Raw genomic sequence first — 16,556 nt, forward strand, 5'->3', positions numbered from 1 at the left:
AATGACTGAATCTAAGCATCTTTATTTAAAAAATACTTACCTAGAAATATATGTGTAGTGCTATAAAAAGTTTTTAAACAGGAAAATATCCCATAACCCCACCATTTCTAGAAAAAATGTTTACCTTTAGTTTAAATAAAAATATCTACCTTTAGTGTACCAATATGCATTTATTGGTTTATACCATTCTACTTCCTACATCACCTTCTGTTTCTACATGTTATTTAGTGTGCACCTTTTAACCATTGTAGATAAGGCTTTGGTCATCTCTGTGTTTGACACACAGATCTTGGATCATGATGAAGAATTTTAGAGATGGGTCACAAATAAGGGTGTCTTTTGCTTTTTACCTTTCCAAAAGGTTGGGCAGATCTACATTGCTGTCAGCAGCACATGAAGATCTGAGTTATGACCAGCTGCACTAACCTATGTGTTCATTTTGCTTTAAGTCCTAAAATACCTACCATGATAATATTTGTTTCATTTGATAAGTATTTGTTTCAAGTTTAATACTGGGTACTGAAAATATAACAATGTGGGAAATCCTGTCAGGTGGGGAGCCAGAATTTTAATCCTACAGGTACATTTTACATCAAATGTAAAACCCCTACCATGATAGGTACCGTGGAAGAGAGGCACATGAAACCATATGCACTTTCCTGTGGAGGTTGGATTTTGTCAGGAGGTCCCATGAATTTGAGTATCCATCCACATTCCTGCAGGCGCTTATATAGTCTGTTCCCTTTGTTTGGAACACTCTTCCAAGTTATCTCTTCCTCCCTTGTTCACAATTCAGCCCCTTGAGGTTTCTTTGTCTTTGCTCCTGATGAGGTTCGAAAGCAATCAAAGATCTGGGGCGGAGGGGGGGGGGCACCATTTATACAGAAAAGGACTTGAAAACGCACTTCTCCAAAATTGTGTGACCTTTTGTGTGTGTGTGTGTGTGTGTGTGTGTGTGTGTGTGCATGCATGTGCACATACACACATATGCGTGTGAGCAGATCCTTCATGGATCTACATTCAAAGAATATATTTAATCACAGAAGGACTACTCGGAATGCTTTACTTTTTTCCTTTTTCTTTTTTTCTTTGAGACAGGATCTCACTAAAGTGCTTAGTGAAAAACCTCACTAAATTGCTAAGGTTGGCCTCAAACTGGGATCCTCTTGCCTCAGACTCCTCAGTTGTTGGGATTATAGGCATGATCCATTGTGTCCACCTAATTTTTTAATTTAGTATGTTATTGTGGTAAGATATATGTTAACATGAAATTTATCACTTTAACCATTTTAAGTGCACGATTTAGTGGTATTAAACCATGTGGCATTATCATACAACCATCACCTCATCCATCTATAGAACTTTTTCATCTTTTCAAAGTGAAACCCTGTACCCATTAGATACAAGTTTCTGATTCCCCCTAATTTCCCCAATCCCTGGAAACCCCTGCCCTACTTTCTCTATGTGCTTTACTAATTTAGATGCCTCCTAGGAGTGGCTCAGACAGAAATTTGTTTGGCTAGCTTGTTTTTGCATAGCATAATATTCTCAAGATTCGTCCATGTTGTGGCATGGGTCAGAATTTCCTTCCTATTTAAGACTGAACATTATTTCATTGCAAGCACGTACCACCTTTTGTGTGTCCATCTACCCACTGATGGGCATGATGATTTTTCCCACTTTTTGGCTATTATGAACAATGGTATTCTGAACATGAGTTCTCAGTTCAAATCTCTGTTTTCAATTTATTCAGAAATATTCCCAGAAGTGAAATTGCTGGATCAGATAGATGGTAATTCTACGATGGCTTTATTGTTTATCATGTGCTTTTTTTCATGTACATCATGATCAAATTTGGTCTTTTCATCGGCCCTGTGAGTAAGCATTCTTCTCTGGCTCCAGGAAGTGGTTTTATAGATTGGATACAAAATGTCCCTCAGAGGTCATGTGTTGAAGGTTTGGTCCACAATGCAGTGATGGTCAGAGGTGGGGCTCTCGGGAAGTGAATTGGATAATGAGGACTTTGATTTCATCAGTGGATAAATCCACTGGTGTACTCTTAGCTGATGGCATTGTTAGGAGGTAGTAGAAGCTTCAGGAGGTGGGGCCTAATTGAGGAGTAGGTCATGGGGGGGGAGTGGTGGGGGCATACCCTGGAAGGGTATTTCTTATCCATGGCCCCTTTCTCTGTCTCTCCTTCCTGGTTACCTTGAGGTGAGCATGGCCTTCTGCCATGTTTCTGCCTTGCCACAGCAGTGAAGCCAGGTGACCTTGGACTAAGGATTCTGAAACCATGAGTCAAACAAACCTTTCTTCGTGAAGTTGGTTTTCTCAGGTATTTTGTCACAGTGACAAAACTGAAAAGATAAATAAAAGAGTATCCTGATCTCAAACTTGGCTTCCTCATTTATCATCACCATTAAGAATGATCCTCATTACTTGTGTTCCCTCCTAAAGACAATGTGTTTTCCTGATTGCAACCACTGTGGTCAGCTCCCAGGTTTCTACTCTCATCTGCCCTGACCATACTGCCCCTCGTCTGAGTAAGGATGGGCCCATTTCCCACTGCAAAGGAGCAGAGTCTGTGTTCATAGTACCAGTGACCAAGGTTTCTCCTTTTCTCTTTCCGTTTCTGTCTTCTAGCTCAGACTCTGTCATCTGGACCATGAGGATCTGGTGGTTGCTGCTTGCCATGGGAGTCTGTACAGGGAGCGTAAACTCACAGGACACGTGCAGGCAAGGGCACCCTGGCATCCCGGGGAATCCTGGTCACAATGGCCTGCCTGGGAGAGATGGAAGAGATGGAGCCAAGGGTGAAAAGGGGAATGCAGGTACTCACCACCTGGTGGCTTTCTGCTGCCCTCCATTGATGCCATCAACCCCTTATCACATCTGTGTTTGTTCTCTGTGTGGTTTCCCGGTCATCCACTGAACCCTCATCATTCACATGTCAAACACTTATCAAGAGTCCTCTCCTGTCAGATTCTGTGCTGGGTGCTGGAATGGAGTGAGGACTAGGCTGACATGGCCCTGCCCTCATGGGCTTCTCATCCCCTGGGGATACTGTTTGTTAGCCATTGTCTCTGATGTTATAGGACATATTCAGGAGTATACAACGTCATCAATCTTCCTGCCTTAGCAATGCTTATGACACATCTTCAGTAACATGAGGCCAATAGAGAGGGCTGATGGCTAAATACCACAGTCCCATATTATTCAAGGAAGTTATGTTCCAAGACCTCCAGCAGGTTTTAGCCAATGAGTGGCTAAAACCATAGACAGTACAGAATATTATATATACTATGTTTTTTTTCTATGCAGATATACTTACGAAAAAGTTATCTATAAGTTAGGCACAGTAAGACATTAATAATAGCTGATGATAAAATATAACATTTGTAACACTATACTGTAATAAAATTGCCAGCATCACTACTCTTGCCCTTAGAGGACATAAAATAAGGGTTACTTAAATATAAGAACTGTGATCCTGAGGACAGTCAATCTAATAACTTAGATGGCCACTAAGTGACTAATAGGCAGGAAGCATACACAGGGTAGAAAAAGGGATGATTCACATTCTGACCAGGATAGAGTGGGATAATGTGAGAATTCATCCTGCTACTCAATATGGCATGCAATTTAAAGCTACACATTGCTTATTTTTATATGGAGGCCTGACAGTTTATTGAGTGGGCGGGGTGAGGCTGAAGTTTACCAGGAGGCAACTTTATTCCTTTCCAACCACCACCATGCAAATATACTCTGTGAAGTCTTCTCTTGGATAATATCTCTGGAAAATCCATGCTGTTTTAGTCACATTTAGTCATTAGACCTATCTCATTTCTGGGTAGCAGAAAGTCCAGTGCAAGTTAATAGGAACACTTAAGTCTTAATGAACCCAATTATTTTACTCTCCCAATGGGACCACAATAGTGTGTTTGTTTTATTTTTTAACTTATGGGGTTTAAATTTTTATTTTAAAATATTTTATATACACAAAAGAGATGGATGATACATAAGAAGGAATAAGGTAAAACATACAACCAATACCAAGTTTCTTTCTTCCCTATTGAATCTCTTGCATTTTTCTTCAGTTGTATCCATTCTTTCTAGTTTTACATTTTCTTAGAAGTATATATGTTTTATATATTTTCCATATATATATTGCATATAACGTTATTTCTTAGAAAAATATTTAATCATATTGCTCACACTAACAATTCACATATTCTTTATCTTTTCCTTTTAAATTGTTTGTATGCTTTATAATGAATGCATGTTTAGTACATGACCTGTTCACAATTCAGATGCACATATATGTGCATTGGTGAGGTCCCCATTCATGTTTTGTTATTTGAGGTTGTGTGATTAAGAAAGCTTAGCGGTCACTGCTGGAGAGATGGCAAGAATTGAGAATTAAGCAGGGAAACAAAAGAGAAAGACTTATGGCTGGGGAGGGAGAAGAGGAGAACAGGAAAGGAATTAATGTAAGGATGACTCCCACTTGGAGGTCCCACAGTACCCAGGGCTGTCTTGGGAACATTGGCTCTGGGCTGCTTGGAGTCTCTCGGTGACCGCAATCATGAACATCAGTGTCTCCAGCCACACATTTCTTTCTCAACCTTCTTTGCTGCTCACGTGTGGCACATCTTACAAGTGGGTGCTTGGGAAGTGCCCTGATTCAATATAACTCATTCATCTAACACAGATAAGAGGCCCAGATGCTCACTCATGCCTGCCTCTCTCCACCCCAGGAGACACCCCCAGCACTCTCCTCCTCACACCACCCATGGAGGCCAGTGGCCAGAAAAATCAGATTTGGAATTTCAACTCATCTGTTTTCTTCTTTTCCACCTAGGAGAACCAGGACATCCCGGTGGCCCAGGGAAGGATGGAATGAGCGGGGAGAAAGGAGAACGAGGTCAGAAGCTGGCTTCCTATTAACCATGCTCTAATGTGGAACTAACACGATTTCACCATAGCTATTATGTGCTTGCTACTATGGATGAGTCCTTATGTGGCTCTGAGGATGTCCCAACAACGGAGGCCATTCAGTTCTTGCTCTCCAGAAGCCCACAACGAGCACAGGGATCCGCAAGCTTTTTGTGTAAAAGGCCAGATAGTAAATATTTTCAGCTCTGCATCGTGTCTGCTAAACTGTGCCATTGTCGTGAAAGGCAGCCATAGACGCTACATAAATAAGCGTGGCTGTGTTTCAGTGAAGCTGTGTGTATAAAGACTGAAATTTGAGCCTCATAATTTTCACATAGGACAGAATATTATATTTGACAATTTAAACCCATAAGCCATTCTTAGCTTGTGGGCTGTTACAAAAACATAAAGGCAGATTTGGCCAATGGCAGACAGTCTGATGAACCCTGACTTACTGGATAAGCACCAAGGAAGAAGAATTTGGACTCAGTGCCTCTGGCCCCACTGCATGGAGAGGGTGGCCCTGGAATTGGGATGAATGCTGGCAGTTGGCAACCGATGGAGAGAAAGATGGTTCTCTGTATCTTGTTCTAAGTGCTTCTCACGTATTGACTCAGTGGCTACAAGAGCCCTGTGAACTTGGAAGCATTACTGTCCTGATTTCATAGATGAGAACAGAGGTGTAGGAGGTTTACTCATTGGCCTGACATCCCATGAGCACAAGGGATGGAGAGAGGATGGAGTCCTGGCATTGACCTCCAGAATCCACGCTTGCAACCACTATGTTCCCTTTGGGGCGGAAGCAACTCAGAAGCACCAAGCATCTATAGAATAAAGAAAACCAACTGGTAGAATGAGCAGGCTGGGGCTGGACATTAGAGACGGATGAATGCCATACTCAAGACTTGACTTTGTGTCACAAGAAATTTCTTAGGGGGCATCACTTCACTAGGTCTGAGCAACTGTTAACTAAGTATCCTGAATCAATCTGCTGTTTGCAGTGCTGCCCTGCTCTGAAGAGTGTTTCTCTTAATGTTTGGCCTTGTTTCATGGTCAACATGGTGGACTTAGATGGTAAAGGGTTATCATTTCTCGTTTAGGAGACAGGAGTCAAAAGGTGTTTTGTGTATGAGAGTGTACATGCATGTATGTGTGCCCACATGCCTGTAATTGGGGAGTTCATTAATTTCTAAACCCTGAGCAGATACTGAACCTCAGCACTACTCCATCTCAATTAAATGTTCAATAACAGAAAAGCCAAAGTTGTTCACAAGGGAATATTTAACAGACCATTTCTTTTTTTTTCTCTTCTTCTATTCAGGAGCAGATGGAAAAGTGGAAGCAAAAGGCATCAAAGGCGATCAAGGCTCCAGAGGATCCCCAGGGAAGCATGGGCCAAAGGGATCTGTTGGACCCATGGGAGAGAAAGGGCTCCAAGGAGAGACTGGCCCTCAGGGGCAGAAGGGGGATAAAGGTGAGGTGGGTCCCACTGGTCCAGAAGGTCTAACAGGCAATGAAGGACCTATGGGCCCCACTGGCTTACCTGGCCCTGTAGGTCCCATTGGCAAGCCGGGTCCCAGGGGAGAAGCTGGACCTATGGGACCCCAGGGTGAGCCAGGAGTTCGGGGAGTAAGAGGCTGGAAAGGGGATCGAGGAGAAAAAGGAAAAATGGGTGAGACTCCAGTCTTGCCAAAGAGTGCTTTCACCGTGGGTCTCACAGTGCTGAGCAAGTTTCCGCCTTCCGATGTACCCATTAAATTCGACAAGATCTTTTATAACGAATTCAACCATTATAATGTGGCGACGGGGAAATTCACTTGCCACGTGGCTGGGGTCTATTACTTCACCTACCACCTCACTGTTTTCTCCCGGAATGTGCAGGTATCTCTGGTCAAAAATGGGGTAAAAATACTGCATACCAAGGATGGTTATATGAGTTCTGAGGACCAGGCCTCCAGTGGTATGGTCCTGGAGCTGAAGCTTGGGGATGAGGTGTGGATGCAGGTGACAGGAGGAGAGAGGTTCAATGGCTTGTTTGCAGATGAGGACGATGACACAACGTTCACAGGCTTCCTTCTCTTCAGCAGCTCATGACACAGAAGACTGTACATCTGCATCACCATTGGTCAGAATTAGCTTTTATAATCCCTAAGATTATTGTAATCATCTTTAAAAGGTGCAAATGGGGAAATCACTTGTAAAAATGGTTCTGTGTCACTTACAATATTCCAAAGAGTAAATTTTTAAATAGTTGCCCTGTTTTTTTTTTTGTTGTTGTTGTTGTTATTGTTTGTTTGTTTTTGCAGTACTAGGGATCAAACTCAAGGCCTTGTGGATACAAAGCAAGCAATTCACTCCTGAGATACATCTCCAGCCCCTGTTTATTATAATTTATTTAACGTTTTTCATCACTCCCATGATTGGGGGAACCCCTCGCGTGTTTCTGATAGGAAGAGCACGGCTACCACTCACAGTTCTAAGGAGATGTATGATGATTTAGTGCTCATCTATGCTTCTCAGGACATCAGTGAGAAAGAAAAGTAAGCTCTGTGGTAGGGCACTTGCCTGGCGTGTGTGAGGCCCTTGGTTCCATCCCCAGTATAACACACAAAAACAATGCTTATTCCACTTAGTGCTGATCAGAGCTTTAGGCTGATGACAATGAAATCCCAGAAGGCTGCAGATACTTTGCTTACTTTCTAATTTAGGTTTTCAATGCTACTCAATCCAACTGTAATGTCCACAGCCCAGGAGAGCGAAGGCAGTGGAAGAGCTTATGGAGAGGCCAAGAAAGTCATCAGAGATGGGATAGGAGGCAGAAGGTTTGCTCAGAAATGCTTATGGAGGAGATCTGGCGGTGATGGGCTTGACAGATCCTTTGCCAGAAAGACCAGTGGCCATAGGCTGGACAGGTGCACCTCTATTTCACATGGGGCTTCCTCTACTTTGCTAGGAAATAGCACCTCCTATCTCTCACAAGACTTTGTCCAGGGACAGCCTCTGGGACAAGCACTGCCCTCTCACAGTACTGTGATCCTCACTGGTGACCACAGGGGGAGGGATTTTCATAAGTTAGGCTACAGAAGCAGTGACAAATTATTAATTGGCTTCGTTTGCACTATTCCTTGTATTCCCAGCATCCCAAGGAGCAGCTGCCCTGGTGTGCAACAAAGCAGCTTTCCACAGATAACACTAACTTTCTCTAGTTCCCCTCATACATAAAAGAAAGCCAGTGGACACTGGAAATGTTTACCTGGACATTCTGGCCAGAACTTGCTCTTATTGTTCCCTTGACTAGGCTTTTTGGGAATGGAAAGGGAAATATAGAGACATGATGTCCTCTTTTTCCTCTAAGGATAACACACCAATAAGTAATTGTCCTGACTCTGTATTCATTTTCTAGGACTGCTACAACCAAGAACCACAAATTGGTGGTTAAAAAAAAAAAAAAAAAAAAAAAAACCAGAAATGTATGCTTTCATAGTTCTGGAGGCCATATGTTCAAGGCCATATGTCAGCGGCCAGGCTCCTTCTGAATATTTGAAGGAAAGTCCTTCTTTGGTGACCAGCTTCTGGTAGCCCATGGCAGCATTTGGCTTGTGGCAGCATCACTCCAATCTCTATCCCCACTTCATATGGTTGTCTTCTTTCTGTATGTGCTTGTGTCCAAAATTCCCTCTTCTTGCAGATTGCCTTAGGGTCTGCTTTAACCCAGTATGACCCATCTTAACCCGTTTATATCTGCAAAGACCCTAATTCCATATAAGGTCACATTTGCCACTCTCATGGATCAGGATTTCAACAGATCATTTTTGTGAGATACAATTCAATTCATTAACAGTCTGCTCTCTGCCTCCCCCACAAACTAGCTGCCCTTCCCATATACAGAAAATATCCCCCCATCTTAATATCCCCCAAAGTTTCAACAATTTCATCATCAACTGTTTGTTAAGTCCAAAATCTCACCATCAAGTCATTTAAATCAGTTCTAGGAGAGGGGTCGTCTGTGAGTGATCCTGGGGAAAAATATTCCTCCATCAGTAAAACCTATGAAATCAGACAAGCTATCTTCTTTCCCAATATAATGATGGTCTAGGTATGGAATAGACATTCTCATTTCAAAAGGTAAAAAGAGGAAGGAGAAAGAGCTTGCAGGTTCCAAGGTAGTCCAAAACCGTAGAAAAATTCCATTAGGCCTTTTCACTATTCAACTTCTAAAGATATTTTTTTCAGTACTGGGGATTGAACCTAACAACAGGACCTTGCACTTTAACACTGAGCTATCTACCCATGCCTAGTTTCAAAGGTTTATGCAAGAGAAAAAAAAAAAGTTACTGGTTGTGGACACCAGTTACAGGGGTAGAGGAACAGGAGAGGGGTAAGTTTATTAAGAGAGTAGGTTAAAGGGAAACTTGTCCCTCAGACCTGTAGTGGACACTTGTTTAGACAGGTCCCATCTATTTCCCTACCTTCAAGTAGAGGCACCCTACTGTCCGTATCCTAATGTGGAAAAGTCTTTCAGATGGTGTAAACTCTACCCTGCTTGTTGGACATGGGACACAGGACTGGTTAAACAGAATAGCACCTCCTGACCATGGTCACAGTTGCAAGATGGCACTTGATCTGCTCAGAACCAATGATGTTCAATCTGCAACTTAGCTGGGCTTGCTGACCACAGACGTGCTCTTCTTTAGTTGAAATTAGAAGGGGGAGGTTGAAGGCTTGAAGCTCCTGGCAGCTTCTTACTAATCTGTAGGGCCTAAGAATGAAGCCAAACAGCTAGACATAATCTAGTTGCTGTAGTTTAAATGGGTCGCTCAAATTATTTGTGTTGAAAACTTTATCTCCATATTCATATGTTGATGGTATTTGGAGGAGGGGCCTTTGAGAGTTGACTGGAATTATTATGAGGTCATGAGGGTGGGGTCCCTATGATAGTATTAGTGGCTTTCTAAGAAGAGGAAGAGAGACCTGAACTGGCACACTTGCTCTTCCTTGCCATGTGATGCTCTCCACCATGCTATGGTACAGCAAAAAGGCTCTCCCAAGATGCTGGTGCCATGCTCCATGGACGTTCCAGTCTTTGGAACTGTAAGACATAAACCTCTTTATTAATAAATGACCGGTCTCAGTCACTTGGAAGCAACAGAATATGTAGTAAGAGATCAGTTCTGATGGCATTGTTTGGGCCTCTGAATCCAGTTGTGCCTAAAGGCAGAGCCATCCTTGGGCTATTTTGTTGGGTGAGCCAACAAATTTTCTTTGCTTAAACCAATTTCATGCAGGTGTTGTCATTTCTATCACTTTCTTCTAAAAGAATATTAAGTGGTCCCTAGTCCAAGGAGAGGGGAAGCATGATCATAGTGGGAAAAGCCCAAGACTGAGAGTTGATATATATGAATTGCTGACTCAGCCAGGATAAGGGATGTGAATTAGATGAGCTATTTAGCTTTTCTGTGCCCCTGGTTTTTATTGAGCAATGAAAGCCAAACTGAAAAATTTCACAGGGTCCCAATTCTAGTCTAAAATTCTGCAATTAATTACATATACTTAAGTCAACTTGATATACTTTTCTATACTGAGAACTTAAACTGTATGTAATTAGAAAATTTGCCTAAGCAAAAAAAGACTGCTGGCAACCTTTGAGTTTGAAAGAATCATTCTTGGCATGAGTTTTTCAGTCCTTTACATGATCTTACTGTAAGCACTGCTCCTCAAACCAAAAATAAGACCTTTTGGATGATGTTTCACCAGGGTTACCAGGTGGTGACAGTTAATTATGCACATAACATTAACAATTAATGTGTTGATTGTAACTTGTGTGTGGTTCTAGGGTAGCTTCTAATCTCTGGGGTAAATACTTAAGCTTGGTCTTTTGCTTTTCGGTCATGAGAAGAGCAGTGTTGCTCCACCAAGTACTCCACCATGACATCCTGTCTTACCATAGCACAAAAACTAAGGGTCTGCCTAGTCAAGGACTGGAACCTCAGAAACTATGAACCAAAATAAAATTTTCTCCTTATGTTAAAACAAAAGGACTCAAGTTTAGTGCATGTTTAAGCTGTGGAATTTTCTACACCACAACATGGGACATGCCATTGACAGAATGTGCCATTTGAGATTGGGATTGTCCTAGAAACTACAGGATTTACAGGTGTTCTATCTATATTCAACCATCAACACAGTTTAGGTGGTAATGTTTGTTCCCTAGGGATGAGGGATTTTTCTGAATTATCACTACAAGCAAGCTGCACTGCTATAGATAAAACATTTTAAAATTACAGTTGGCCTTACATATCTGTGGGTTTACAACTCCAGATAAAACAAACCACAGATCAAAAAATTTGGAAAAACAATTTTATCTGCAGTAAACATGTATAATTTTTTTTGTTATGTTTCCTTAGATAATACAGTATAACTATTTTCATAACATGTATATTGTATTAGGTATCTTCAGTAATCTAGACATGATTTAAACTCTATTTAAGGGGATGTATGTAGATGTATTTTATGCATATCCTATGCCATTTTATATAAAGGACTGGAGCATCGTCAGAGTTTGGTATCTGCAGGGGGTCTTGGAACTGATGTTCCATGGATAACAAGATATGAATGTATTTGGTGACTATGCAAAATGTTAGAAGTATACAGACATAGAAATAATGTCTTTTATAGATTTTTTTTTGTTTTATTTACATTTCCTGTGGAACAGAAGGAGGATATGGTAAGGCAAGTGAGGGAGACAGAGTGTGAAATTTAAGTAGGCATTGCTCTCAGTCCTAGTCTAGCATGTGCATGGCCCCTAGAGTGGATGCCTCCTTAAATTCCCACAAGACACCTCTTATTGCAGAATGACGGACTATAGTCATTTTTTGAGCATGAATGTCGTTATTTTTTTGGCAGCTTTGCATTTTTTCAGTTGCAACAATCCAGGCTATTTTTCCCCAGTACAAATTCTGGTTTTGCTATGGTCCCAACGGTAGGAATACTTGCATCAATTCTCATCTAACTTAGGAACAAAATTTACAGAATGACATATGCATAAAGGAAAAAAAAACTTTTATGACTAGCACATAGGAAAGATGTTCTTATGATATTCTTTTTTTTGTGGGACAAATATAGAAGACATGATGTAAAACATGTTTTAAAGGACTTCAAAAGATAAAGTAGACTTGGGGGAGTCTAATCTGTCATTTGCAATTATTTTTCACTGGTTGTCTGTGAATCTGGAATGCAGTTTTACCTAACTCTGTCAGGCTGTCTGAGACAAAAGACACCTTGTTAACTTAGCACCAGTCACTGAGGGAGCATGTAAGCTTAAGTGTTTACATTATAAATGGTGGGTACCCTTGCATAAAACCCATCCTGGGCTAAAGAAGCTGTCAGATCTGAAACACATTTTTCACTAAGATGATAAAATAAACATTTTTGACTAATATATTCTCTCTCTTTCTTTCTTTTAAATGATACATTTGCCACCGCTTTGTAAGGGGCTGGTTGCTCCTCTAAGGACATAAGAGCCGGCTGCCACAAGGAAACATGAGCCACTAAGAACCGATCAACTACTGATAGTGTGATATTGATCAACATGGAGTTAGAAATTTGGTGATTTTTAAATAACTTTAAATCTTTGATTTAAAAAAGCAGAAAATGAAATCACAACTGAGCATGTATAAACAATGAAATAAAGAATTTATAATTTTTAGGAATTCTATAGGAATGGTCTTTTAAACCCAGTTTCAGTTGTTATTTATCATTTCTATCATTATCAACTGGGATTTTTCTTCCTACCAGGATAAAGTGAAAATTCCATCTTGAGGGGCTGAGGATGTAGCTCAAGTGGTAGTGTGCTCACCAGGTATGCGCAAGGCACTGGGTTTGATCCTCAACACCACATAAAAAATAAAATAAAGATATTGTGTCCACCTAAAACTAAAAAAAAATTAAAAATTAAAAAAAAAGAATTGATTTTGAACCAAAAATTTGAGGGGGGGAAGGGTGAGAAGTTGTCTACAGATTGTATGCACTTGGCTTTCACTCTGGTTTTCTGGAACTTTGGAGAAGTTTTCTGGACTGCTCAAAGCCAACAGATAATGTGAAAATGAGCAGAGCTTTACCCTAGGACAAAATATTCAGGATGAGATAAAGCTCTGAAGATACTTCAGTGAAGAACTTTTTTTTTAAAAAAAATGTGACAGTAAGCCAGGTATTTTGGTGCGCACTGTAATCCCAGAGATTTTGGAGGCTGACACAGAGGATGGAAAGTTTGATTCTTTCATTAGTTCTTTCATTAGTTCACAGAAGACTCAATGCCCTCCCCATTAAGACACTGATTTATAAGAACCAGGCAGTATCTGGCTCCTGCATAAAGCTGCCGACTCATTCAGATGAGGAGCGGACAAGCTTGTCTTAGCAGGCTCTCCCTCCTGTCTGCTTTCCTGGGTGCTCAGAGCCACTACCAGTCTGTATGGCCCCTGGCATTTTGCTAACAGTATTGATTGACAGGCGAGGCATTAATAATTAATGTCCACCTCTGCTGGAGTCTGGCTGTAGCAAAATAAGGGGGGGGGTGACGAATAACTTGTGTACGGGAGCCATTTATTGTAGGACAGTAGTATTTATACATTCCACATAGCTTATCTAATTAACATAAACTAGATACAGCAGTCAACCAATAAGGAATTTCCACACTTAATGGCTTGCTTTTGTTACTTTTCAAACCACTCCCTCTGGCATTTTGCCAGGCACCATCCAGACTTGTTTACAAACTCTAACATTTCCCCTGGCAAAATGCCAGGTATTATTTTGACTTGTTTACAGACTCTAACACCTGGGTCATCTTCTCATCCCCCTCCCAATCCACCAAGCTTTACTTCTGTAGAAGGGTCAATTCTCAAAGGGCTGGTCTTGTGTGGATTCCTCATTCTGCAGCCTATTCCACTGAGACCAGAGAGGCAGGTCTGTCTCTGGGCACTGTGATTCAGGGCTTGTCCAGGCACATCTTGTCCAGGCCCTTTTTCACAACCCCCTTTCTAACCACTGATTCCCCACCACTATCCATATTAGTTTCTCAAGGTTAAAAACACTTCCCTGTTAAACTCCCTTCCTTTCCTCCCTGTAAAGTAGACAATGAACCTAATACACGTTCCTTTCTGCAAACGGGAACACAGAAGCTTAGCAAGGTTAAGCTTTGGTCTTGGACAAGAACTTGGACCTTGAATCCAAATCTAGTGTGGCTGCCATTCGTTTAGAGGGGGCTAAGGCTATCCGAAGAGTTTTCCATGTTTTCCCAAACTAGCACCATCATTCTTCCATTTCAATTCCTAAGATCAGAATTTCCTACCGCCTTCCATCCCACAGCCCCACCTCTTTTCCTTTCTATATAGTTGCTTGAAGTTTAGGGAGATTCTAACTGATATTGTAATTCATTATAACTTTACGAGTCAAAATAGATTAGTCACGAATAGTTAATTCACTCCATTGCACACAATAGCACTCGCGTGTAGTCTTAAACCATCTGTGAGAATGGAGACAAGATTGGCCAGACTGATTGGACTGCGTGCTATCTCCTGTGGATTCTTCCACAGGTTTTGGCAGTGAGTCATCCTGGAGAAGTAATCAAGAACTCACCTTGCTGCGACCTGTGTATTCCCTTCTTGCTCCTGGAAAAATTCAAATTTATAAAGATTCTTCGGCATGGTTCAAGTCCCCTAAGGCGGGATAAGTCCTTTCTGTTCCTTACTTCAGACACACGGGGGCGCACGACCGCAGCGGCTGCGGAGAAGGTAGCGGGGCGACGCTCTTGCGAGGACGTACTCACGTCCTGAAGGCCTTTCGCCCTGATCCGGAAGCTAGGGCGTCGCATGGTGCGGCGTGGGCCGCTGCCTTGGAAACGAGGAGTAGTGCGCTCCCCGCTGGAGCTGCGGCGCCCTAGCTACGGCCCTGGTCTGGGGGAAGAGGTTACTGAGAGTGCACCATGCTGTGTGCCCGAAGACTGGGCAGCCTCGCAGCCGGACTGGCGGCTCTGCGGCCGGGGCGAGCCGCTCGGGGCAGTCTCGGAGCCGGGATTCAGGCTCGAAGGGTCAGCACCAGCTGGTCCCCGGTGGGCGCCGCATTCAATGTCAAACCGCAGGGCCGCCGCCTGGACTTGTTCGGCGAGCGCCGGGTGAGCGGCGTGGGAGGGGGCTCCCCAAGTCTGCACGACCAGCGGCGTTCCGGACTAGGTCATTCGGGTCTTGGAGGAACTGGATAGCAAAACGTTGCACTGTGGGGTGTCTTTGGCCCTCGGGGTAACCTTGCTTGCTACCTCTTTGAGGGTCCTATTTAAAGGAGGATCGGCGGGGCAGTCTTTAGTGGCCCCTCCACTAAATTGTGGACTTGCGTCTGCGTGAGCAGCCTGTTACCAATGAATTTAAAACAGTTGGTTCTGGCAGTAGCAGTGAATTTGGTCTGCCGGTCCCGCCCTCTCGCTATACTCAGCCCCACCCCTGCTAAAGTTTGCTTTTGCTTCTAACCTATGGTAGTGCCTTATGAGGCCTTGCCCTGCAGGTGATATCAGGTAGCCGTTTTGCAGGGTCACACTTGTTTTCGGCGGCGTAAATTGTAATCCCATTGACCCCTAACTACCATTACCCATTCATTTATCATTTCAAAGCTGTGTTCTTATATATATATATTCCTTTAAAACACAGAACTCCGTTGAGACGAGCCTGATTTCTAGAGTTCTGTGGTTAGAGTTGATCACATTGATTTACCCTAGGAAGTCATTAAACCCGGTGGTTTTGGTTCTTATTTCTGTCTCCATTCTGCCTATCATGGTGTCATTCAGCAGGCACTCCTGAATGAATGAATAAATGAATGAACGAACAAATCAATAAACGATTGATTTGTTTAATCGTCAAACAAAGAAAAGTCAAAGAAAGTCAAGCTTGAAAAGGACTTGTTGGATTCCTATTTTACTTTGCATGTATAGATTTTGTTCATTTAGGTTAAGGATCAGTTTTGTTTTTGCCTTTCAAAATTTCTTCGTTGTACTATTGCCTTCCTTATAAAGAGGAATCTAGGATATGTTTGCAGTGAACTTACTTGTATGTTTGTTTCTATCTTGTCCCCTTCATTAACTTTAAAATTCTTTTTGCATGATATTTCATATGGGTACATAATGTTGGTATTAGTTGGTTTGAGGAAAACTACCTATAATTACTGAATAGAAAGATGGAAAGATAAGCTTCGTTTTGAATGGATAATATATATAGCTAGTTTTAGCTTTTTTTCTTTTGTGCATTATGTACTGATAGCATATTTTCTTTTGTCTCAAAAAAAAGTTTGTGTAGTTTTTATGATTACCTTGTCAGGTATTCCAAGATTTAGAATTCTTGAGTGCAATCTGGAAGATTGTACAGGAAAGCTTATTCTTTAATCAAATTAAATCACTGTAAATAATTAAATTTTTTTGGTTCCCATTCTACTCTGCCTCCAAATGTATTTTATTCGTTTTCTTCAATTTTTTTCATATTCTTGAAGAGAGTTTAACAACTTCATTCATCTCTTTTTGTGCAAACAGTGGGCTTTATCAGACTTGTAAGTTTTACAGTTGGTGTTTCCAAAAAATCTCCATGATA

At 41.8% G+C, this 16,556-nt stretch overlaps 2 protein-coding genes and 1 long non-coding RNA gene across 4 annotated transcripts in view; 2 read left to right on the forward strand and 1 right to left on the reverse strand.

Annotated features, from left to right (window-relative positions):
• Positions 1-1,792: 1,792 nt before the first annotated feature.
• LOC120888404 (uncharacterized) lies at positions 1,793-14,694 on the reverse strand. 2 transcript variants are annotated; one of them, XR_005732021.2, is made up of 3 exons: positions 14,566-14,694; positions 2,598-2,783; positions 1,793-2,357 (listed from the first exon to the last, which is right to left on the reverse strand). It is a non-coding gene; the product is annotated as an uncharacterized LOC120888404 (long non-coding RNA). The 2 variants fall into 2 exon arrangements; XR_013423273.1 differs by having other exon boundaries at positions 1,793-2,783.
• Positions 2,666-7,188, forward strand: LOC101974037 (uncharacterized). The gene is made up of 3 exons (XM_013363913.4): positions 2,666-2,831; positions 4,862-4,924; positions 6,257-7,188. Exons 1-3 carry the CDS (start codon positions 2,666-2,668, stop codon positions 7,027-7,029), a joined length of 1,002 nt encoding a protein of 333 aa, XP_013219367.1. The 3' UTR covers positions 7,030-7,188.
• Positions 14,695-14,761: 67 nt separating the features above from the next.
• Mipep (mitochondrial intermediate peptidase) overlaps positions 14,762-16,556 on the forward strand; it is a 144,341-nt gene continuing 142,546 nt past the window's right edge. Inside the window, exon 1 of the mRNA XM_005337580.4 lies at positions 14,762-15,100. Coding sequence (XP_005337637.1) covers positions 14,912-15,100 — 189 coding nt within the window. The 5' untranslated portion in view covers positions 14,762-14,911. The remainder of the gene's footprint in view (positions 15,101-16,556) is intronic.

Source organism: Ictidomys tridecemlineatus, chromosome 6 (assembly GCF_052094955.1).
Source record: "Ictidomys tridecemlineatus isolate mIctTri1 chromosome 6, mIctTri1.hap1, whole genome shotgun sequence".
NCBI classification, from domain to species: Eukaryota; Metazoa; Chordata; class Mammalia; order Rodentia; family Sciuridae; genus Ictidomys; species Ictidomys tridecemlineatus.